Here is a 27,624-nt window from a genome sequence, read left to right as displayed (position 1 = left end):
TTATTTGATAAACAAAACTAATATTCTGTTGATTTTCAAAGCAATCATCTATTAATCTTATTTTTCTATTAGCTTTCATAAGAACTGTGAAGAACAAAGCAGGGCCTAATTTACATTCTACTCAGCAAACTGCTACTATTCAAAGATAATTTTTCAAATTACAAAAATAATAATTCATATACCGAGTTCTATGTATAGTACAACAGTTACTTGCTTCATTCCAAACCACAATACTATAAAAGTGGAAAAGCTCCTTATATTAGCTTTTTTGTTTTTAAAAAAAGACTGCTAATCTGGTAATCTTATTTAATTTTAAATAAAATATACTCCATTGTTGAGCTTCCTAGAACATCTGCAGTTATTTGAAAAAATTTTAAAAACATTAAAACTTGCCTTATGTCAAAACAAAGTTATTTTTTACAAATTTGGTTTTCTAACAGAAAGTTAAAGTAATCCTAATCATTTTGCTATTACACTACCCCAATCCTACGCTCACTCCTCAAATTTTAACCTATGCATGAGATAGGAGAAGCAGGAAGAAATACCCCAAATGGGGCAGCTTTAATAATTCTTAAATTACAATTGTATCAGAACATAGTTTGTCAAAAGTCCAGCTTATCAAGATTTCTGACCCAGTAATCTGACTTCTGGAAATCCAACCTAAGAAAACAACCAAACATACTTTTTATGCCCCAAGATGATTCACTGCAGCCTTCTTTACAAAACCTAGTAAAAATGGAAATAACAAATAGCGAAGACCAGAAGTGTTCAACAACTTAAGGTACCAATATACTATGTAATGTTACGTATCAAGTTTTTAAAAAATTTAACATGGGAAAATGTGTAAAACAAGTTTATAATAGGAAAAAACTCACATTTAAAAAAGTAAGATGTAAAGTATGATTTAGAAACAGATGAAGGAGAAGTTAGATAATTTCTTCTACTGGAAATGAAAATCCTTATCTATTCAGTCCCCAGATATAAATCAGAGAGCCAGCAAGCCAAAGGGGGAATACAGTGATGATACCCAACTGCTCTACCTATTTGCATCAGAAGCTTATATTTATAACTGTTTCAGAGATTGATGCTGTTAATATCTAATAAAAGAAAACAAAATGAAAAGGAGCAAGAGAATGGCAGATAAGGATGGATAGATCCAGCTGCTTTTCAATGAGACCAGCTGAATTATTACCACAGTACACTAAAATGCTTTGAGGCTAGTACTTTCTTGATCTTAACCAAAATTTGTCAAAGATTTGCATACAAATACTCAAACAGCCACTTCATTAAGGCAATAGTATAACACCAGCAACTATAAGATGTATGTCAATTGCAGAAAAGATAAAATGTGAAAAAGATGTGTTTTATAGCTGTTAGTAAAAGGATATTTTAATCTCAATAACATACTCCTTTAAATAAGCCTCCGTCAAATTTGTCTTTAAAAAGCCCTGGGGGGAAAATATGCTATGGGAGACATAATCCTTTATCATGTAATAATTAACTGTATGCAAAGGACAAGAGCATTTTTAAAGCAGATACCGAAAGAATCAGGCAAAATTCACTTAATTCTCTTATGGTAAGGAAATCAAGGGAAAAAGAGTCAAATTAAGGAAGCAAGTGAGAATCTTAAAAAAGTAATAATGCTTTCTCACTCAATAACTAGAAACACTTAAGTCTCACTGCAGAGTGAGGATTAAATAAAGAGATGTCAGAAATTTACTTTAAAATACTTCAAGACAGACAGTAAAGAAATATGTGTATGGTGGTTCAATTAAGCTAGGTTCTAGTGCAGTACTTCTCAACAGTGGCTATCCCCTAGAAACACCAGGAGAACTTGTAAAACTCTCCAAAGCCAGACTATACCCCAAACCAATTAAATCACAATCTCTGAGATGGCACTCAGATATAAATTTTAAAACCTTTTTAGGTGGTTCCGATATCCCACCACAGCTGAGAACCATTACTATGGACAGTCAGTTGTCCTAATTAGGAATTAACATTCCTAGACTGGTCAGCTAACACTTAATTATAAAGTAAATGGCTGCTATAAGATTTTTGTTATGTTAATCTTTGATCAACACCAAAAGTTTTCCAATTATTATAATGAATGAAGTGGGCTTTCACTGGTGAAATCCATTGTATTTCAATTATATGGACTGGCTAAATTAGACACAATCCACCCTTGCATAAGGGAAAGAAAAGACTCTGAAGAGGCTTATACCCTTAGGGATGGCACCTTAAGGTTTAATACCTAAGATGTCTGGAAATTCTGGGTAACAAAATCTTGGTCTCTGGAATATTGTTTTATTTGCCTAGAGTGAGCATTTTATGCAACAAAAAAAAGTTGAGGCTTCATCACATTTAAAGAGGCTATATACAAAATGTTATGTGGCTCACTGTCTGTTTAAATGTCTGCCTGTGTCAGAATCTGCACACACACAGAACTACCAAACAACCACCAAAAGACTGAGGAGGTTGGGTGTGTGCAAATTGGCTTTGGATAATTTGTAACAATCATAAACATCAAAAATTTAAAATATCAGAAACAAAAGAATTATACATACCTGGGAAGGTTTTTCGACTAAAGTAAGAAATAGGCTTTATTAAATCAGTCAAGAGAAAATAGGCATAGGCTGATAAGAACAGCAATATAAAACAGGAAAGAGTGCTTAGAATTCAAGTGTTCTAAGGTTCTTATGTTGTTCAAAATGAGGGTAAAAGATATATATTGAGTCTAAATTTTTGTAAGCAAAATTTGTATATTAAAATTTCTAAAAAAAAAAAATTTCTAGGATAACCATTAAAGGAAGAGAAACAGAATAGCTTCCAAGCTAATAAGAAGGAAAAATGAGATGAGAAAATAAAATCTAAAAGAAGACATGTTGGAATAAATGTCTCATATGTTTAAAATTAAGAAACATACTTTTAAATAACTCATGGGGCAAAGAAAAAAATCATAATGAAAGTAAAAGAAAAAGTTTGAATTATGATAAACATTGCATATTAAACCTGTGGGTTACAGCTAACGTGCTATTTAAAGGAAAATTCACAAATTCAAATACTGTTAGGAAAGGTTGATAATGCAGTTAAGTAACCAACTTGACAAACTAGGGGGAAAAACCCAAACAGAATAAACTCAAAGAAAGCAGAAGAAAATAAAATAATAATGATAAGAGGAGAAAGGGGAAAAGATAAAAGGAAAACTGTCTCTGTCACTAATAGACAACTGATTTTTTTCCCCATGTGTATCTCTCATTTAGCGTCCCAAAGTAAGATCAGATTGCCTCTGCCAAACACAATCTTCGATTGATATGTAAGCTATCCACACATTTACATATTACATAAACGTGTATATATTCATGTTTATGTGTGTATGAGAGGGGATGGAGGTGACAGCACATGGGGGAGGGGCACAGGAGAAGATTTTTTTTAAAGACTTTTTTTTCTTATTTACTTAATTAAGTATAGTTGATTTACAATGTTGTGTTAAATACTGCTGTACAGCAAAGTGATTCAGTTATACATATATATATATACATTTTTAATACTCTTTTCCATTATGGTTTACTATAGGATATATAGTTCTCTGTGCTATACAGTAGGACCTTGTTGTTTATCCATTCTATATATAAAAGTTTACATCTGCTAATCCCAAATTCCCATTCCATCCCTCCTCCAACCCCCTCCCCCTTGGTAGCCACCAGTCTGTTCTCTATTAAAAGACATGGTTCTTTGAAATTGACCATCCTTTGGCAAGAAGGATCAAGGGGAAAAAAGGCACAAATAAACAATACTAGGAATGAAAAAGGGGCTACACCTAAATATGCTATAGACATAACAAAATAATAGGACATTGAGAATATTTCGAAGTAAGTATGAAATGGACAAATACCTAGAAAAACTAACTATTAACTGAAATCTGACTGGTACTATATAATCCATTACAATTTTTAACCAGTAATATGAAATCATCCTTCAAAGAGAATTACAAAACCCACTTCAAGGTTTACAAATAAGAAATGATCCTTATACACAATACATACAACTAACAAAGGATTAGTATCCGGAACATATAAAGAACTTGCACAAATCAGTAAAAAGAACAACCCATTACAAAAATGAAAAAAAATCTTGAGAGGGTATGTCACAGAATAGGAAACCTGAATGATCAATATTATCAAACAGTGAAATGCACATTAAAATCACAGTAAGATACTACTTCAAACCCAAAACAATGGCAAAAATAACAATACCAAATATTGATGAGAATATAGATCAATTAAAACTGTTACATATTGCTGCTGAAAATGTAAATTATAGAACCACTTGAAAATAATCTGGTGTTATCCACAAAGATGTGTATACATAACCTACGATTTTAACAGCATTTTTAATACTAGTAATAATATGAAAATAACATCCATCAAAAGTAAGGTAAATTATAGTATATTCATAAAATAGAAAACTCTAGAGCAGTGAAGATAATGAATCTCAGGCATATAATGTTGACCAAAAACTGCAAGTTGAGAGTAGATGCAGTATAATGCCAATTATATAAAAACCAAAACAGGCAAAAGAAACAATATATTGTTTAGAAAGCTAAATATGTGAAACCAGGACTGTGGTTATTTCTGAGTGGAGAGACAAGGTGATGGTGTCAGGTACAGTCACACACTGGACTTCAAAGATACTGTTAATGCTCTTTTTCTGTACTTACTAATATATTTTTTTAAAGTTTAAAGATATTTTGATGTGGGTATTTGAAATATAATAGTTATTTCCTTCATGAGAACTTTCAGGCTTAAAGATTGTATCACTGAATAAAATTCATTTATAACACATATTTTTTAAAATGTTTTTAGAATGCTAACAAATACTATGAAATTCCTTATAATTACAAAACCAGAAACATCAAGGGGGGAAAATCCTACAAGAAAAAATAGTTCTCTCTAAGCATGAGCTACATTAGTAACAAAAGTAATAAATAATTCATAGCAACAAAATAAAGTTACTATCTTACCTTTATTGGTGAAATATGAGAGTGAGAAACAAATCCATGGACATTTTCAATTTCTGACAGGTTCTTCTCTGAGACATGAACCAATTCCGGACCTATCACCTCATTAGTGATTTGTGGGGAAATGTGCTCTTGAGGAGCTGTATCTTCATCCTGATACCGGTATTTCTGTAATGTACAGCAAATTATTAAATATGAGGAAGCTCTGAAAAGCAACATGAGTTCAATCCAAATCATGATTTTCATAACTACCCAAATCATAATATTTAACTATATGAAAAGTGTCTTTTACAGTTTAATACATAAAGTCTGAGAGAAATGGTTCTCCATTTTAAAGTCATGCCAATATTTTAATAAACTTATCTGATTATTAAAAATAATTCAGACTCTGGAAAGATGGCAGAGTAGGAAACACCAGGAATCTGTTGCCCCACCTAAACAATAATTACAGAGGCATAATCTGTCTGATGTAATTTTGGAACTCTGGAGTCTGTTGAAGGCTTGCAACTTCAGGGGAAAACTTGGATGTACACTGTGTTTAATTTGGATCAGTTTTACCACCTCTATTCAACATGGTACTGGAAGTCGTAGCCAGAACAATTAGGCAAGAAGAAAAAATAAAAGGCATCCACTTAGAAAGGAAGAAGGAATATTATCTCTGTCTTATATCAATAAAGACTCAGCAAAAAAGCTGTTAGAACTACTGAATGTAGCAAAGCAGTATGATACTGCTTTGTACCCTACAAAAGTTGACACACAAAAATCAGTTGCATTTCTATACACAAACAGCAGCATTTTATACACAACCTAAAAATTACAAAAACAATTCCATTTACAATAGCATCAAAAAAATAAGGTGAAAGACTTGTGCAATGAAAACTACAAAGACTTGTGCAATAATTAAGGTGAAAGACTTGTGCAATGAAAAGACCTGTTGAAAAAAAAAGTTAAAGACAACAGAAATAAATGGAAACACATCCCGTGTTCATAGGTTGAAGATTTAATATTGGTAAGATGTCAATACTACTTAAAGCAATTTACAGATTTAATCCAATTCCTATCAAAATCTCAATGACATTTTTTGCAAAATAGAAAAACCCATCCTAAAATTCATTTGGATCTCAAGGGATTCAAATAGTCAAAATCACCATAAAAAAAAGAACAAAGCTGAAGGACTCACTCTTTCTCATTTCAAAACTTACTACAAAGCTACAGTAATCAAAACAGTTTGGTATTCGCATAAAGACAGACATACAGACCAATGGAATGAAATAGAGAGTCCAGAAATAAACCCTCACATACACAAATTATTTTTCACAAGGGTGCCAAGGCCATTCAATAGGGAAAGAGAGTTTTTACAACAAATGGTGCTGCAAAAACTGGATATCCACACATAAAAGAATGAAGTTGGACCCTTACCTAATACTATATACAAAAATTAACTCAAGGTGGATCAAGGACTTAAATGTAAGACCTAAAACAATAAAACTCTTAGAGGAAAAGCTTTAAGACATTGCGTTTGGCTATGAGTTTTTGGATATGACACCAAAGGCAGAAGTAGCAAAAGAAAGAACAGACGAATTTGACTTCAAAAAGATTGAAAAATTTTGTGCATCAAATGACTCTAATCACAGAGTAAAAAGGCAACCCACAGAATGGGAGAAAATATTTACAAATCACATACCTGATAAGGGATTAATACCCAGAATATACAGAAAATTCCTAAAATTCAACAAAAAACCAAACAACTCAATTCAAAAATGGGCAAAGAACTCCAAAGAAGATATACAAATAGCCAGTAAGCACATGAAAAGATGCTCAACATCACTAATCATTACAGAAATGCAAATCAAAACTACGAGGTACCACCTCACAACCACTGGAATGGCTACTACTAAAAAAAGCCAAGGTCCTACTGTATAGCACAGAGAACTATATTCAATATCCTATGATAAACCATAATGGAAAAGAATATAAATAAAAAAGAATGTATACATATATATTTATAACTAAATCGCTTTGCTGTATAGCAGGAATTAATACAACATTGTAAATCAACTATACTTCAATAAAAAAATTATTAAAGAAAAGAAAGACTGGTTAAAAGAAAAAGCAGAAAACAAGTGTTGGTAAGGTGTAGAGAAACTGGAACACTTGTGCACTATTGGTGGGAATGTAAAATAGTACAGCCGTTGTGTAAAATAGTACGGTGGTTCCTCAAAAATTGAAAATACAATTACCATATGATTCAAGAATTCCACTTCTGGGCATATACCCAGAAGAACTGAAAGCAGGGTCTTGAAGAAATATTTGTACACCAGCGTTCACAGTAGCATTATTCACAGTAGCTAAAACATGGAAGGAACCCAAGTATCTACCAATGGGTAGATATATAAGCAAAATGAGGTGTATATATATGTGTGTATACACACACACACACACACACACACACACACACAAAATGGAATATTATTCAGCCTTTAAGGAAGGAAATTCTACTATATGTTACAACATGGATGAACCTTGCAACAGTACGCTAAGTGAAGTAAACCAGTCTCAAAAAGACAAATACTGTATGATTCCACTTACATGAGGTACTTAGAGTAGTCAAAATCATAAAGACAGAAAGTAGAATGGTGGCTGTCATGGGCTGGTGGGAGGAGAGAATTGTGAGTTACTGTTCAATAGGCACAGAATTTCAGTTTTACTACACTAAACGTTATGGGGATGGATGGTGGTAATGGCTGCTCAACAATGTGGATGCATTTAATACCACTGAACTGCAAACTCAAAAATGGTTAAGGTGGTAAATTTTATGTTATGTGTATTTTTACCACAATAAAAAAATAAATACAAATAAGACTTCAAAGCTAGGTGAAAAAGAAACCTGAATACCGATTTGTCCATTTTTTACCCAATGTTAGCTGAACACTTTGTCTCTAAAGATACAGCTGTTTAAGTGAAGTCAACATAAAAAGCCAAAGTTGTTCAGCTAATTAAGTCTGGTCTTCTTACTCATTTAACTTGTACAAAAAAAAAAAAAAAAAGTCAGCCTTCTCAAATTCTAACTGAAAATTAATTACTAGATAACAGTATTTTTCTTTTACCTATAAAAGAATACTTGTTTCTTTCTCTCTCTCTTGTATGGGCACGCACGTAGAAAACCAAATCTACCTCACACCATACACGAAAGTAAAGGAAATCATAATTATAGGAACTGGGAGAAAATAAAAGTGCTTGTTTCTCAAATCAGGCTGGGAATGTGTATGCACATACACAAAAACAAAACAAACTTAGATACTACACCCCCCCCCCAAATTAAACACACATATAAAGAAAAGACACAAAAAAGGTACAACAGAAACAAATGTTTCTAACAATAAACAGGATTATTAGCCACTATAAGCTGGCTTTTAGAAATCATTGAAAAAAAGAGTCAGCAAACATTAATAAAGGGATATTCACAAAAGGCATACAAATGGGTCAGTAAACTTATAGGAAAAACATGCTCAACTTTTTTAGTAAGTAAGAATTACAGTGCCAACATTCAGAGAAATGGGCATAAATCATCACATTCCTGGCAGAGGTCTTTTTTCTGGTGGGCAGTCTGGCGAAATGTTTCAAAAGTCCTGAAAATGTTTCTATTCCTCCAGTAATTCCACCTCTAGGAATTAATCTTAGAAGATACAGCATTAGTGAGGAGCATAAATATTTGTTGTATATAGATAAACATGTACATTGTAAAATATATTTTAAAAAACTTAGCCATGAATTTGCCGAAAGTTATTACACAACTTCCAGCATCACTTTTTAAACATCCTTCTGTGAAATGGTACAATTACATGGAAAACAACAATCAGGCCCACATCAACGTTGATCAGCTAGTTTATTTAACATGATATAAGAAACCTGTTTTTACATGTGGACTTCAATTATTTTCAAAAACAATGAAAAGAATTCACTAACTTTATCCTGAGTAAGGCTGAAGTTAACATAGACATACTTACAAAACTTAACAGGTTATATGCTCAATTGAGTGAAAGCAAAATTTAAGTATTCTTATACCTTAGTAGTAGACACACTATAAGGAAGGAAACTTGATACCATGTTTTCAAACTTTAAGGATACTCTACAACTTAGTATGTACTTTAAGGAGAGATACATGTGGAAGGATATTCCCTATAGTACAGTCTGGAATAAAGAAAAACTGGAAACAAGCGGCCTATCAATAGATTTTTTAAAAAAATTATGGTACAGTCATCCTAGGAAATGTTATGTGGAAGTTAAATTGGGTAAAAAGCTACTTATTCTAACAGAAAAAGATGAAGACACAATTACTGAATGAGGAACGCATGTTTCAAAGATAACACACACAACTTGAACATTTTAAAACAAAGCGATAGTGTATTTATATATGTGTACGTATGTATTAACATTATATGCACATGCAATATGCGCGTGTGAAGCATATCCATGAATGTCCACATGCAATTTGGGGGGGTCTGAAAAGATTTAAAACAAGAAATAGTTCATTCTGAAAAGTAAAGAAAGAAATCACTAAAAATTTTATGTCTTTTATGTATCTTTTAATGTATGTTGCCTCTTGATCCCTTTTTATTCCTTATAATTACTGAGAAACTCGAGGCATTTAACCTGTAGGGTCCCCAGTATAATCACTTCATATTCATGGGAGCATTCAGTGTGCTCCCTTGGCTTCTGTACTTCCTGCTAATTGGCAGCTGAACGTAATAGCTTGATCAGTCTCATGTTCAATCCTTTTGGCAAGACTATAGATGGTACTATGTTCTTCTATCAAGAAGCACATAATGTCTGGTTATATCTTTTTGTGATGTTCAGAGCTCTTGATACTCAATGCCTGAATCAATTCATTCAATGATGGTTGCAAAGTGATGACAATCTAATTCTATTATCCTTTTTATTTATTAAAAGATATATGTATACAAAGAGTAAGTCTCTTCACTTACTATTTGGTTACCTATTGGTATGATTCACACATGAATAACATGTCCTTTTATCTACTAGTTTTCAAGACAGATAAAAAACTGGTTCCCTATCATCCTCCTAAAGCAATTAGGAGGTTTTTATATATCAATCAATGCAATTCCGATCAAAATGCCATCTGGCTTTCTTCAGAAATTGACAAGCTGACCCTAATACTCATAAAGAGTTGGAAAGGACCCAGAATAGTCGAAACAGTTTTGAAACAGAAGAAGAAAGTGGAGGACTCACACTTCCCGATTTCAAAACTTCCTTCAAAGCTACATGAATCAAGATTGTCATACTGGCATAAGGATAGACACAGAGCAATATAATAATAGAATTAAGAGTCCAAAAATGTATCCTTAGATTATGGTCAACTGATTTTCAACATGAGTGCCAAGACAATTTAATGAGAAAAGAACATTTTTTCAACAAAAGATGCTGAAACATCTGGATGCAAAAGAGTTAAATTAGACCTCTTTCTCATACCATCTATAAAATTTAATTCAAAATGGATCAACACCTAAATATAAGAGCTAAAACTATAAAAGTCTTAGAAGAAAACATAAGTGCAAATCTTTTTACCTTGTATTAGCCAATAAGCAACCAAAGTGGGGGGAAAAAAAACAGATAAATTTGACTTCATACAAATGAAAAAAATTTTGATCATCAAAGGACATTATCAAAAAGGCAAAAAGATAACCCACAGAATGGGAGAAAATATTTGCAAATTATATATTTGATAAGGCTATTCACAAACAGTACATAAGGTAAGTATCTGGTAAATATCCAGAATACATAAGAAGTCTTTCAACTCAACAATAAAAAGACAACCCAATTTTAAAATGGGCAAAGGATTTACACAGACATTTCTCCAAAGACGATACACAATCGGCCAATAAGCACATGAAAAGATGTTCAACATCATTAGTCATTGCAAAAATCAAATCAAAACCACAATGAGATATTACTTCACAGCTACCAGGATGGCTATAATCAAAAAGACTGACAAAACATATGTTGGCAAGGATGTAAAGATATAGGAATCCTCAAACAGTGCTGGGAGGAATGTAAAATGGTACAGGCACCCTAGAAAGCACTTTGGCAGTTCCTCAAAAGGTAAAAAGAGTTACCATATGACTGAGCAATTCCACTCCTAGGTATATATCCAAAAGAACTGAAAACATGCATCCACACAAAAACCTGTACACAAATGTTCATAGCATCACACTTCATAACAGCCCCAAAGTGGAAACAATCCAAATGTATATCAATTTATGAATGAATAAACAAAATGTGGTATATTCATACATTGAAATATTATTCAAATATAAAAAAGGAATTAAGTATTTATACATCCTACAACATGGAGCTTTGATTACATTATGCTAAGTGAAATAAGCCAGATGCAAAAGGCCACATACTGTATAATTCCATTTATATGAACATATGTTCAGAACAGGCAAATTCACAGAACCAGAAGGTAGATTAGTGTTTTCCAAGGATGGGGTAGAGGGAAAATGGGAATCAAGTGCTGTGGGTATGGAGCTTCTTTGGGGTGTGACAAAAATGTTCTGGAATTAGTTAGTGGTGACGGTTGCACAGCCTTGTATACAGAACTGTACAGCTTTAAAAGGGTAAGTGTTATGGTATGTGAATACTTTAATTTAAAAATTATTATAAAATGATGGATTACACATATATGATTGCTTTACATCCACTAAAAATGTCCTTTTTGATGCTGAAATTGTCTTTATCTCTAGCCACGAGAATCTCTTATTAATTTTCTGAGTTCCCTTGTACTTGGCACCTTTAAGAAAGCCTAATAAAACAAAATACAGTTACCAAAAGGAAAATTCTATTACTTATTAGTGATTCAAAAAAGGGATTACTTTGGTTACAATTATTATTTGAGAAAGTATTTCCAAGTAGCTTTCCAGGCCCTCTATTACATTGCACAGCAACATTCATTTGTATTTCTTACTACCTAAAGGTTGATCTCAACCTATTTTCAAAATAATTTTAACATAAAATTTCATATAAACACTTTGTTAACACAGTTAGAATGCATAAAACTAAGCCTCCTACTGTGGTCCAAGCATAACTTATCTAACACCTACACTAGAAAATAATTACAAAATGGGGATGAGAGAGTAGGGATAAAGGAGGAAGGGGATTTTAAAATGACTTTAATAAGAGCATTTAAAAATGATTGTAATAAGAGCATTCTAAATACATTTCCCCATCTTTTTTGTTTTTAAGGCTTGTATCCTTAGTATAAAGCCTTCTACTGTCTTTAATCTAGAAAATATAAAAAAGAACCAGTCAGACTGAAGAATAACTGAAACAAAAAACACACTAGAAGGAATTAACAGCAGACTAGGTGATACAGAAAAACAGATGAGTGATCTGGAAGATAAAATAATGGAAATCACCCAATCAGAACAGCAAAAAGAAAAACAAAAAAAATGAGAACCGTTTAAGGGATCTCTAGGACAACACCAAGCGTACCAACATTCGTATTACAGAAGACACAGAAGGAGAAGAGGGAGAGAAGGGGGTCGAAAACGTATTTGATGAAATTATGACAGAAAATTTCCCAAACCTGAAGAAGGAAACAGATATCCAGGTACGAGGAGCACAGAGGGTCCCGAAAAGATGAACCCAAACAAACTCACGTCAAGACATATCATAATTAAAATGGCAAAAATTAAAGAGAGAATTCTAAACACAGCATAAAAGAACAAAGAGGCTATCAGCTGATTTTTCTGCAGAAACCTCGCAGGCCAGAAGGGAAGGGCACGATATATTTAAAGTACTAAAAGGGAAAAACTTGAAACCTAGGATACTATACCCAGCAAGATTATCATTTAGAATTGAAGGAGAGATAAAGAACTTCTCAGAAAGGGACTTCCCTGGTGGTCCAGTGGTTAAGATTCTGCCTTCCAATGCAGAGGACACGGGTTCGATCCCTGGTCGGGGAACTAAGAACCCACGTGCTGCGGGGCAACTAAGCCTGCGCGCCGCAACTACTGAGCCCACATGCCACAACTAGAGACCCCGCGTGATGCAACTACTGAGCCAGCACACCACAACTACTGAACCCATGCACCACAACTAGAGAGAAGCCCACACACTGCAACAAAGAGCCTGCATGCCGCAACAAAAGATCCTGCATGCTGCAACTAAGATCCAACACAGCCAAATAAATAAATAAATAAATAAATAAATAAATAAATGTGATAGATTTATCACATTAAAAAAAAAAAAAGCTTCTCAGACAAGCAAAAACTAAAAGGTCCATCAATACTAAATCTACCTTAAAAGAAAGGTTAAAGATCTTCTCTAAGTAGAAAATAAAAGCCTATAACAAGAAGCATAGGGAAAGGAAAAATCTCACTAGTAAAGGTAAATATTTAGTAAAGGCTAAGAATCAACCACTAAAATAAGCTGATATGAAGATTAAAAAGAAAAAATTATTAAAACAACTATAATAATCAGTAAAGGAATAAACATGAAGATGTCAAATAGGACAGCAAAAACACAAAATGTGGGGGAGGAAGAGTAAAAAATGTTCATCTTCTACAATGTGTTTGAACTTAAGTGACTACCTGTTTAAAACAAGTAGATATAGTTACAGGTCAAGATATATGAGCCACATGGTAACCACAAATCAAAAACCTACAATAAATACACAAAAACTAGAGAGAAAGGAACACAAGCATACCACTAAAGAAAATCATCAAATCACAAGGGAAGAAACTAAAAGAAAAAAAGGACAGAGAACTACAAAAACAACAAGAAAACAAGGAATAAAATGGCAATAAGTACGTACCTATCAATAATCACTTTAAATGTCAATGGACTAAATGCTCCAATCAAAAGACATAAGGTGGTTTTCTGGATGAAAAACAAGGAAGGCCCATCTATATGCTGCTTACAAGATACACACAGACAAAAAAATGAGGAGATGGAAAAAGATATTTCATGCAAATGGAAACAAAATGAAAATGAGGACTGTAATACTCCAATCAGACAAAATAGACCTTAAAACAAAGTCTATAACAAAAGACAAAGGACATTATATAATGATAAGGGGAATCAATACAAGAAAAGGGTATAACGCTCATTAACATATATGCACCTAATACAGGAACAACTAAATATATAAAGCAAATATTAACAGACATAAAGGGAGAAATTAACAATAATACAGTAATAGTAGGGGACTTTAATACCCCACTTACGTCAATGGATGGATCATCCAGACAGAAAATCTATAAGGAAGCAGTGGTCTTAAATGATACATGAGACCAGTTGAACTTAATAGCTAGCTACAGGACATTCCATCCAAAACCAGCAGAATACACATTCTTTTCAATTGCAAATGGAATCTTCTCCAGGATGGATCCAAGCTAGGCCACAAAACAAGCCTCAACCAATTTGAGAGAATAAAAATTGTATCAAGCATTTTTCCCAACTATAACAGTATGAAACTAGAATCAATTACAGGAAGAATAGTGGGAAAGCACAACCATGTGGAGACTAAACAACATGTGACTGAAAAACCAACAGGTCAATGAGGAAATCAAAGAGGAAATCAGAAAATACCTTGAGACAAATGAAAATGAAGACACAACTTTCCAAAACCAATGGGGTGTAGCAAAAGCGGTTCTAAGAGGGATATTTATAGCCTACCTCAAGAAACAAAAAAAATCTCAAACAACCTAAGCAACCATCTAAGGGAATTAGAAGAGGAAGAACAAAAAAAGCCCAAACTCAGCAGAAGGAAGGAAATAATAAAGATCATAGAGAAGATAAATAAAATAGAGAGCCCCAAACAACAGAAAAGATCAATGAAACCAAGAGCTTGTTTTTTGAAAAGATAAACAAAATTGATAAACCTTTAGCCAGACTCATCAAGAAAAAAAGAGAGGACCGAAATAAACAGAATAAGAAATGAAACAGGAGAAATAACAACTGATGTCACAGAGATACAAAATATCTTAAGAGAATACTACCAATAATTACATGCCAACAAACTGGACAACCTAGAAGAAATGAACAAATTTCTAGAAACATACAATCTTCCAAGATTGAATCAGGAAGAAACAGACAAACTGAACAGACCAATCACTAGCACACTAGCAGTCAAAGTGAATTTGTATAAAGATGAGATAATATCTATCCTTCTCAAACTAATTCCCCAAATTGAAGAGGATGAAACACTCCCAAATTTATTCTACAAGGTCACCATTACCCTGATACTGAAACCAGAAAAAGATACTACAAATAAGAGAAGTACAGGCCAATTATCTCTGATAAATATAGGTGCAAAAATCCTCAACAAAATATTAGCAAACCAATTTCAACAATATATAAAACGAATCATACAGCATGATCAAATGGAATTTATTCCAGGGATGCAAGGGTGGTTCAATATTCACAAATGAATCAGTGTGATACACCACATTAACAAAAGGAAGGATAAATAAAAAATCACATGATCATCTCAATAATCGCAGAGAAAGCATCTGACAAAATTCAACATCCATTTATGATAAAAACTCCCAACAAAGTGGATATAGAGAGAATATATCTCAACATAATAAAGGCCATTTATGATAAAACCACAGCTAACATCATACTCAACAGTGAAAAGCTGGAAGCCTCTCCTCTAAAATCATGAACAAGACAAGAATGTCCACTCTCATCACTGCTATTTAACATAGTACTGGAAGTTCTAGCCACAGCAACCAGACAAGAAAAAGAAATACCAGGCATCCAAATAGAAAGGGAAGAACTAAAACTGTCACTATCTGCAGATGGCATGATACTATATACAGAAAACCCTAAAGTTTCCATGCAAAAACTATTAGAATAAATGAATGAAGTAAATTTGCAGGAATACAAGATTAATACACAGAAGTCTGTTGCTTTTCTATACACTAATAATGAACTATCAGAAAGAGAAAGAAAACAATACCACTTGAAATTGCATCAAAAAAATAAAATAAAATAAAATACCTAGGAATAAACTTAACCAAGGAGATGAAAGACCTATACTGTGAAAACTGTAAAATACTGATGAAGGAAACTGAAGATGATACAAAGAACAGAAAGATATTCCATGTTCTTGAATCAGAAAAATATTGTTAAAATGTCCATACCATCCAAAGCATTCTACAGAGTCAATACAATCCCTATCAAAATACCAACAGAACTAGAATACATAATCCTAAAATTTATATGGAACCACACAAAAGGCCCTGAAGTGCCAAGGCAAATTCTATGTGATTCTTTACAGGAACGTTTGCTGACCCCGGATTTAAACTAAAAGCAATCAATCAGATGATATAATGAAATAAAAGGCTACATTTACAACAGAAGCAAAAAAGGTATGCCTAGGAATTAATAAATCTAAAGTATCCAAATGTCCAACTTTACCAAATACAAAGGTATACCATGCTCTTGGCAAAGAAAGCTAAGACACCAACAGTAGTTAAATTAAAAGGGAGTACTTAAAAATATTCAAATAACCCAAAAGGAGGCAAGAGAAGGAGAACAAAGAAGCCTAAGAGAGAGGGTATAAAGATGAAAAAAAATTTTTTAATAATAAATAAAAAGCAGATACTAATCTAATCTTATTGATAATTATAGTAAATGCAAATAGACCTAAACACTAAGTAGAGTTTATCAGAATGGATAAAAAGGCAAGAGATGTACTTTATACATAAAGACAGAGATAGGGTGAAAGTATATGAATGAAAAAAGATATATCCTATAAATTGTAAGCATAAGAAAACTGGAGTGGCTACACTGGTATCTGATAAAACAGACTTCAAGAAAAAGAGCATTACCTAAAGAAAAAGAGATTTCAAAATGATAAAAATTTAGTTCACCAGGAGATAAAACAACCATAAATGTGTGCACCTAATCACAGAGCCTTAACATGCACAAGCAAAAACAAAATAATTAAAGGGAGAAACAGACAATTCCACAATCTTAGTAAGAGATTTAAACTCTTTGATCAGGAATTGATATAACTATACAAATGTCAGTAAACCTAGACAATCTAAACTATCAACCATCTTGATCTAACTGATATTTATAGCTCGCTATACTCAACAACTGAAGAAAATATATTCTTTTTGTTGTACATGATGTTTGCCTAGACAGAACATATGTAAGATCATAAAACAAGTCACAAATTTAAAAGGACTGAAATCATAAAGAATTTATTCTCTGACCACTACAGAACTAACTTGGGAACAAACAATAAGACATCTAGCTAAAACTCCTAATATCTGAGTAATAAACAACATACTCCTAAAACTCATGCATCAGAAATGAACTCAATAAGGAAATCAGAAACATTCTGAAACTGAATGATAATGAAAATAAAACAGTTTTAAAATTTGTAGAATGAAGCTAAAGCAGTACTGTGTAGTAAAGAATTTAACTTTGCCCAAAGAGAGGTTTGGCCTCTGTCCTCAGCTTCTGGAAGGTAATCTCTAAAGCCCTGGAATATCCTACCTGATATGAATGTCTTTGCCAATCTGGGGGCTTTGTGACACACCAGATAGTATAACCATGTAATTTATGGTGGAGAGTTTGGATCACATATTATCAGCTTAACCTCTAGGAGGGGCTGGAGATAGGTCAGCATCATGAGCAGGCACCCATATATATGTGACTGGGTCCCAATAAAAACTCTGGACACCAAGGCTTGGGTGAGTTTCTCTGGTTACAAATATTCAGTGTGTATTGTCACACATTGCTGCCAGAAAAGTTAAAGTTGTCCATGACTCCACAGAGAGAACACCTGGAAACTCCTCATTTGTAACTCTCTCAGACTCTACCCCATGTAACTCTCCCTTTGCTGATTTTAATTTCTATCCTTCACTATAATAAACCATAACCATGAATATAACAGCTTTCAATGAGTTCTTTGAGTCCTCTATTGAATTACTGAACCAAAGAGTGGTTTCGGGAACCCCTAAACCTGCAACTGCTTTCAGTGAGTTCTTTGAGTCTTCTATTGAATTACTGAACCTAAGAGTGGTTTTGGGAACCCCTGCACCTGCAACTGGTGTCAAAAGTAAGAGTGGTCTTGTGAATTGTTCCTGAACTTTACTAGCACTTAGAAATAAATTTGTAGCTTCAAATGCTTATACTAGAGAAGGAAATTTAAAATCAGTGACCTAAGGATTCACCTCAAGAGGCTACAAAAAGAAGACTAAAGTAAACCAAAAATAAGAGAAAGAAGAAAATAATAAAGGACAGAAATCAAGGAAGTTGAAAACAGACAACTGAGAACATTAACAAAGTCAAATGTTAACAAACTGAATAAACCCTTTTTCTAAACTGGTAGAGGAAAAAGAGAATACAATCACCAATATCAAGAACGAAAGAGAAGTTATCACTAAAAAAAAACCCTACAAACTTTTAAAAGACAAGAAAATAACTACAAACAACTTGAGGCCAAATAATTCAACACGTTAGATGAAATCAAGAAATTCCTTGAAAAATACTATTTTCCACACACAATATCTTGACACAACATGAAAACATAAGTGTAAAGGGCCCCATATCTATTAAAAAAAAAACTGAATTTGTTATCAAAATTCTTCTGCAGAGAAGTCCCAGATGGGAATTCTACCAAACATTTAAAAAAGAGATGACATTTTTACACAAATTCTTTTAGAAAACAGAGACATTTCCCAACTATAAGACCAGCACAGCCTTAATATTAAACCCTGACAAAGACATTACAGAAGAAAATGATGAACCAATATCCCTCACGAACACATGCAAGAAATCCTTTTTAAAAAGTAGCAAATTCACTATGAAAATGATAATCCAAACAATAATACATCATGACTAAATAATTTTTATCACAAGACAAGGTTAATTTAACATCTAAAAAAAAAAGTGTAATTCTCCATATTAACATAATATAGGAGAAAAACTACATGATCATTTCAACATGTGGAAAACATATGACTCAATTTAACCCAAATTCATGATAAAATTCTCAGCAAACTAAAAATCCAGAAAAATCTCAATCCAATAAAGGTCATATACAAAACCCCACAGCTAACCCATCTAATGATGAAATGCTGAACATTATCCTCATTAAGATGGGGAACAAAACAAAGGATTCTCATGCTTCTTATTTCTATTTAACATGATGTTGAATGTCCTAACCATGGCTAGAGGGCAAGTAAAAGAAATAAAAAGCTTAAGAGCCAGTAAGGAAGAAGCAAAATTGTCTCTATTTACAAATGACATGATTGTTTACACTGAAAATTTACAAAGAATTTACAAAACTACTAAAACTAATAGTTGAATTTAATAAGGTTGCAGGATACTACGTTAAGCAATCAAATTGTATTTTTTTCCTAGCAAAAGCAAATAATTGGAAACCAAAACTTTCAAAAAATTCCATTTACACCAACTCCAAAAGAGATAAAATATTTAGGACTAAACTGTAACGAAAGATATGCAAGATCTCTTCACTGCAAATTACAGAACATTGCTAAAAGAAATTAAAACCTGAAGAGAGACATAATATGTATGTGGGTTGGAAGACTCAATATTCTTAAGATGTTTGTTTTCTTCCAATGATCTATAGATTCAATGCAATCCCAATAATAATTCCAACACACTTTTTTTTTTAAAATTTTATTTCTTTTATTTTTGGCTGCATTGGGTCTTCGTTGCTGCACGCGGGCTTTCTCTAGCTGCAGCGAGGGGGGGCTACTCTTTGTTGCAGTACATGGGCTTCTCATTGCGGTGGCTTCTCTTGTTGCAGAGCATGGGTTCTAGGCACACGGGGTTCAGTAGTCGTGGCTTGCGGGCTCTAGAGCACAGGCTCAGTACTTGTGGCGCACGGCCTTAGTTGCTCCGTGGCATATGAGATCTTCCCGGACCAGGGATTAAACCCGTGCCCCCTGCATTGGCAGGCGGATCCTTAACCACTGCACCACCAGGGAAGTCCCTCCAACACACTTTTTGTAGAAACTGATAAACTGATGGCAAAATGTTAAAAATGCAAATGACCTAGATTAGCCAAATCAAATTTTTAAAAGAAACGATGTTGAAAGGCTTACACTACTTGATGTCAACACAGTGTGGTATTGGTCAAAAGGTGGACAGACTTATCAATGGAACAGAATAAAGAGTTCAGAAATAAATTTACACATATATGGTTAATTGTTTTTTGACAAAGTGCAATACAAATTCAGTGAGGGAGGGAAAAAGGCTTTTCAACAAATAATGCTGTAACTACTGGATATTCATACAGAAAGACATTAACATTGACCCTTACCTCACCTCACATGCAAAACTGATTCAAAATGAATCACAGACCTGAAAGTAAAATCTAAAACTATAACATTTCTAGAAGAAAATATAAGAACACAAATTGCAAACTTTGGGTAGGAAAAGATTTATTATACAGAACACACAAAACAATAATAAAAACATTTCACAACCTATGCTTTATGAAAAATTTTGCTCTTTAAAATCACCACTAAGGAAAGGAAAAGGCAAATTACAAAATGAGAGAAAATATCTGCAATAAATAAATCTGACAAAGGACTCATATCTGAATATAAAAAGGCCTTTTACAACTCAGTAACAGGAAGACAAACAATCCAGTTTTTCAAACTGGGGAACAAATTTATATAACACTTCATGTATTAGTTTCCTAAGGCTACTGTAACGAAGTACCACTAACTGGGTGACTTAAACAGCTTAAACAACTGAAATTCATTATCTCACAGTTCTGGAGACTAGAAGTCTGAGATCAAGATGTCAGCAGAGCTAGTTCCTTCTTAGGACTGTGAGGAAGAATCTATTCCATGCCTCTCTCCTGCTTCTGGTGGCTTGCTGGCACTCTATGGCATTCCATGGCTCTGGATGCAGCACCCAAATCTCTGCCTTTATCTTCACTTGGCATTCTTGCCTGTCTCTTTGTCCAAATTTTCCCTTGCTAGAAGCACACCAGCCATATTGGATTAATGCCCACTATAATGACCTCATTTCAAATTAATTATATCTGTAGAGACTCTATCTCCAAATAAGGTCACATTCTGAGGTAACTAGGGGTTAGGACTCTAACATATCTGTTTTTTTGAGGAGATACAACATATAACACTTCTCAAAAGAAGAGCTATTAATGCCAAACATGAAAGGATAGGCAACATCACAAGTCATAAGGAAATGTAAAATAAAACCAAAATGAGATACTACTGCATACCCACTAAAAGGGCTAAAACTTTTTTAGAAAAGTCAAGTGTTGGTGAGAATATAGAGCAAGTGGGATACTCATATACTGCTAGGATATGAAAATAACCATTCTCATACCTAGGATATGAAAACAACTGTTAGATATCCAAAAGAAACAAAAACTGCTGTCCACAAAAAAACTTGTACATGAAGGTTCATAGAATCTTTATTCAAGATAGCCAGAAACTGTTAACAACCCAAATGTCCATCAACAGATATCAATAAGGTGAAATATATCCATCTGTATAGAATATACCTCTGCAAAACAAGAAGCAAACTACTGACACAAGCAACAACCTAAATGACTCTCAAAAGCCTTATGCTGAGTTAAAGAAGCCAGAAACAAAACAGTACTTACTGTATGAATTCATTTATATAAAACTTTTGAAAATGTAAAATTATTTATTGCAACAAAAGGCAGATCAGTGGTATCTGGTAGGGAATGGAAAGTTGGATGGAATGCAAAGGAGCACAAAGAATACTTTTGGAGTGGAAAACTTGCACAACCCTCTTAGATAGCCTCATCCACCAGAGGGCAGAGAGCAGAAGCAAGAAAAACTACAATCCTGCAGCCTGTGGAACAAAAAACACTTTCACAGAAAGATAAACAAGATGAAAAGGCAGAGGGCTATGTACCAGATGAAGGAACAACATAAAACCCCAGAAAAACAACTAAATGAAGTAGAGATAGGCAACCTTCCAGAAAAAGAATTCAGAATAATGATAGTGAAGATGATCCAGGACCTCGGAAAAACAATGGAGGCAAAGATCGAGAAGATGCAAGAAATGTTTAACAAAGACCTAGAAGAATTAAAGAACAAGCAAACAGAGATGAACAATACAATAACAACATGAAAATGAAAACTACACTAGAAGGAATCAATAGCAGAATAACTGAGGCAGAAGAACGGATAAGTGACCTGGAAGACAGAATGGTGGAATTCACTGCTGCGGAACAGACTAAAGAAAAAAGAATGAAAAGAAATGAAGACAGCCTAAGAGACCTCTGGGACATTAAACGCAACAACATTTGCATTATAGGGGTCCCAGAAGGAGAAGAGGGAGAGAAAGGACCAGAGAAAATATTTGAAAACATTATAGTCAAAAATTTCCCTAACATGGGAAAGGAAATAGACACCCAAGTCCAGGAGTGCAGAGAGCCCCATACAGGATAAACCCAAGGAGAAACATGCCGAGACACACAGTAATCAAACTGGCAAAAATTAAAGACAAAGAAAAATTATTGAAAGCAGCAAGGGAAAAATGACAAATAACATACAAGGGAACGCCCATAAGGTTAACAGCTGATTTCTCAGCAGAAACTCTACAAGCCAGAAGGGAGTGGCATGATATACTTAAAGTGATGACAGGGAAGAAACTACAACCAAGATTACTCTACCTGGCAAGGATCTCATTCAGATTCAATGGAGAAATCAAAGGCTTTACAGACAAGCAAAAGCTAAGAGAATTCAGCACCACCAAACCAGCTCTACAACAAATGCTAAAGGAACTTCTCTAAGTGGGAAACACAACAGAAGAAAAGGACCTACAAAAACAAACACAAAACAATTAAGAAAATGGTCATAGGAACATACATATCGATAATTACCTTAAACGTGAATGGATTAAAAGCTCCAACCAAAAGACACAGGCTGGCTGAATGGATACAAATACAAGACCCATATATACGCTGTCTACAAGAGACCCACTTCAGACCTAGGGACACATACAGACTGAAAGTGAGGGCATGGAAAAAGATATTCCATGTAAATGGAAATCAAAAGAAAGCTGAAGTAGCAATACTCATATCAGATAAAATAGACTTTAAAATGAAGAATGTTACAAGAGACAAGGAAGGACACTACATAATGATCAAGGGATCAATCCAAGAAGATATAACAATTGTAAATATATATGCACCCAACATAGGAGCACCTCAATACATAAGGCAACTGCTAACAGCTGTAAAAGAGGAAATCGACAGTAACACAGTAATAGTGGGGGGCTTTAACACCTCACTCACACCAATGGACAGATCATCCAAACAGAAAATTAATAAGGAAACAGAAGCTTTAAATGACACAAAAGACCAGATAGATTTAATTGATATTTATGGAGATTCCATCCCAAAACAGCAGATTACACTTCTTCTCAAGTGTGCACGGAACATTCTCCAGGATAAATCCATCTTGGGTCACAAATCAAGCCTCAGTAAATTTAAGAAAATTGAAATCATATCAAGCATCTTTTCTGACCACAACGCTATGAGATTAGAAATCAATTACAGGGAAAAAAACATAAACACAAACACATGGAGGCTAAACAATACGTTACTAAATAACCAAGAGATCACTGAAGAAAGCAAAGAGGAAATCAAAAAATACCTAGAGAAAAATGAAAATGAAAACACGATGATCCAAAACCTATGGGATGCAGCAAAAGCAGTTCTAAGAGGGAAGTTTGTAGCTATACAAGCCTACCTCAAGAAACAAGAAAAATCTCAAATAAACAATCTAACCTTACACCTAAAGGAACTAGAGAAAGAAGAATAAACAAAACCCAAAGTTAGCAGAAGGAAAGAAATCATAAAGATCAGAGCAGAAGTAAATGAAATAGAAACAAAGAAGACAATAGCAAAGATCAATAAAACTAAAAGCTGGTTCTTTGAGAAGATAAACAAAATTGATAAACCATTAGCCAGACTCATCAAGAAAAAGAGGGAGAGGACTCAAATCAATAAAATTAATAATGAAAACGGAGAAGTTACGACACCACAGAAATGAAAAGCATCCTAAGAGATTACTACAAGCAACTCTATGCCAATAAAATGGACAACCTGGAAGAAATGGACAAATTCTTAGAAAGGTATAACCTTCCAAGACTGAACCAGGAAGAAACAGAAAATATGAACAGACCAATCACAAGTAATGAAATTGAAACTGTGATTAAAAATCTTCCAGCAAACAAAAGTTGAGGACCAGATGGCTTCACAGGTGAATTCTATCAAACATTTAGAGAAGAGCTAACACCCATCCTTCTCAAACTCTTCCAAAAAACTGTAGAGGAAGGAACACTCCCAAACTCATTCTATGAGGCCACCATCACCCTGATACGAAAACCAGACAAAGATACTACAAAAAAAGAAAATTACAGACCAATATCACTGATGAATATAGATGCAAAAATCCTCAACAAAATACTAGCAAACAGAATCCAACAACACATTAAAAGGATCATACACCATGATCAAGTGGGATTTATCCCAGGGATGCAAGGATTCTTCAATATATGCAAATCAATCAATGTGATACACCATATTAACAAATTGAAGAATAAAAACCATATGATCATCTCAATAGATGCAGAAAAAGCTTTTGACAAAATACAACAACAATTTATGATAAAAACTCTTCAGAGAGTGGGCATAGAGGGAACCTACCTCAACATAATAAAGGCCATATATGACAAACCCACAGCAAACATCATTCTCAATGGTGAAAAACTGAAAGCATTTCCTCTAAGATCAGGAACAAGACAAGGATGTCCGCTCTCATCACTATTATTCAACATACTTTTGGAAGTCCTAGCCACGGCAATCAGAAAAGACAAAGAAATAAAAGGAATACAAATTGGAAAAGAAGAAGTAAAACTGTCACTGTTTGCAGATGACATGTTACTATACACAGAGAATCCTAAAGATGCCACCAGAAAACTACTAGAGCTAATCAATGAATTTTGTAAAGTTGCAGGATACAAAATTAATGCACAGAAATCTCTTGCATTCTTATACACTAATGATGAAAAATCTGAAAGAGAAGTTAAGGAAACACTCCCATCTACCACTGCAACAAAAAGAATAAAATACCTAGGAATAAACCTACCTAGGGAGACAAAAGACCTGTATGCAGAAAACTATAAGACACTGATGAAAGAAATTAAAGATGATACCAACAGATGGAGAGATATACCATGTTCTTGGATTGGAAGAATCAATATTGTGAAAATGACTATACTACCCAAAGCAATCTACAGATTCAATGCAATCCCTATCAAATTACCAATGGCATTTTTTACAGAACTAGAACAAAAAATCTTAAAATTTGTATGGAGACACAAAAGACCCCGAATAGCCAAAGCAGTCTTGAGGGAAAAATACAGAACTGGAGGAATCAGACTCCCTGACTTCAGACTATACTACAAAGCTACAGTAATCAAGACAATATGGTACTGGCACAAAAACAGAAATATAGATCAATGGAACAGGATAGAAAGCCCAGAGATATACCCATGCACCTATGGTCACCTTACCTTTGATAAAGGAGGCAAGAGTATACAATGGAGGAAAGACAGCCTCTTCAATAAGTGGTGCTGGGAAAACTGGACAGCTACATGTAAAAGAATGAAATTAGGGGCTTCCCTGGCGGTGCAGTCGTTGAGAATCTGCCTGCCAATGCAGGGGACGCGGGTTCAAGCCCTGGTCTGGGAGGATCCCACATGCTGCGGCGCAACTGGGCCCGTGAGCCACAATTACTGAGCCTGCATGTCTGGAGGCTGTGCTCCGCAACAAGAGAGGCCGTGATAGTGAGAGGCCCGCGCACCGCGATGAAGAGTGATCCCCGCTTGCCGCAACTGGAGAAAGCCCTCGCACAGAAACTAAGACCCAACTCAGCAAGCAAGAAAGCAAGAAAGCAAGAAAGAAAGCAAGAAAGAAAGCAAGAAAGAGAGCAAGAAAGAAAGAGAAAGAAAGAAAGAAAGAAAGAAAGAAAGAAAGAAAGAAAGAAAGAAAGAAAGATCTCTGAATCATTAAAAAAAAAAGAATGAAATTAGAAAACACCCTAACACCATACACAAAAACTGAAAATGGATTAGAGACCTAAATGTAAGACTGGACACCATAAAACTCTTAGAGGAAAACACAGGAAGAACACTCTTTGACATAAATCACAACAAGATCTTTTTTGATCCACCTCCTAGAGTAATGGAAATAAAAACAAAAATAAACAAATGGGACCTAATGAAACTTAAAAGCTTTTGCACAGCAAAGGAAACTACAAACAAGACGAAAAGACAACCCTCAGAATGGGAAAAAATATTTGCAAACGAATCAACAGACAAAGGCTTAATCTCCAACATATATAAACAGCTCATGCAGCTCAATATTAAAAAAAAAAACAACCCAATCAAAAAATGGGCAGAAGACCTAAACAAACATTTCTCCAAAGAAGACATACAGATGGCCAAGAAGCACATAAAAAGCTGCTCAACATCACTAATTATTAGAGAAATGGAAATCAAAACTACAATGAGGTATCACCTCACACCAGTTAGAATGGGCATCATCAGAAAATCTACAAACAACAGATGCTGGAGAGGGTGTGGAGAAAAGGGAACCCTCTTGCACTGTTGGTGGGAATATAAATTGATACAGCCACTATGGAGAACAGTATGGAGGTTCCTTAAAAAACTAAAAATAGAATTACCATATGATCCAGCAATCCCACTACTGGGCATATACCCAGAGAAAACCATAATTCAAAAAGACACATGCACCCCAATGTTCATTGCAGCACTATTTACAATAGCCAGGTCATGGAAGCAACCTAAATGCCCATCGACAGACGAATGAATAAAGAAGATGTGGTACATATATACAATGGAATATTACTCAGCCATAAAAAGGAACAGAATTGGGTCATTTGTAGAGATGTGGATGGATCCAGAGACTGTTATACAGAGTGAATTAAGTCAGAAAGAGAAAACAAATATCGTATATTAACGCGTATATATGGAACCTCGAAAAATGGTACAGATGAACCAGTTTGCAGGGCAGAAATAGAGACACAGATGGAGAGAACAAACGTACGGACACCAAGGGGGGAAATTGGCAGGGGGTGGGTGGTGTGATGAATTGGGAGATTGGGATTGACATATATACACTGATGTGTATAAAATGGATGACTAATAAGAAGCTGCTGTATAAAATAATAAATAAAATAAAATTCAAAAGAAAAAGAAATTCACACATTATATTTCCTGGAAAACAAAAACGAAAAGAAAACCTTTCTAAAGGGCAAAAGTCAGAGTGGCATCCAAGTACAGTGGGGTAAATATTTATACCCACCCCCCGCTTTTTGCATTTGCATTTATTTAGAGCTTTAGGTTGACAGGAGAAGCAGAGACCAGTTAACCAAAGTTATGAATCAGGCTTTAGTTTATTTTGAACTTTTTAAGACATCTCTGGGGGAGTTTTAAGTAAAATGGGTTTTCCCACGTAAGCCACTCTTGCTCAGAAGTAGGTGAAAAAGTGTTTG

The 27,624-nt window shown here is 34.2% G+C and overlaps 1 protein-coding gene across 11 annotated transcripts in view; it reads right to left on the bottom strand.

Moving 5' to 3' along the window:
* DLG1 (discs large MAGUK scaffold protein 1) overlaps positions 1-27,624 on the bottom strand; it is a 288,831-nt gene that overhangs the window by 177,107 nt on the left and 84,100 nt on the right. For all 11 annotated transcript variants that reach the window (XM_068546486.1, XM_068546482.1, XM_068546488.1 and 8 more), the window contains one exon: positions 5,021-5,185. In XM_068546486.1, coding sequence (XP_068402587.1) covers positions 5,021-5,185 — 165 coding nt within the window. The remainder of the gene's footprint in view (positions 1-5,020; positions 5,186-27,624) is intronic.

The sequence above is a fragment of the Eschrichtius robustus genome, chromosome 6 (assembly GCF_028021215.1).
Source record: "Eschrichtius robustus isolate mEscRob2 chromosome 6, mEscRob2.pri, whole genome shotgun sequence".
Taxonomy (NCBI): domain Eukaryota; kingdom Metazoa; phylum Chordata; class Mammalia; order Artiodactyla; family Eschrichtiidae; genus Eschrichtius; species Eschrichtius robustus.
Note: the sequence above shows the minus strand (reverse complement) of the source record. Positions and strands in the feature narration are given on the sequence as shown.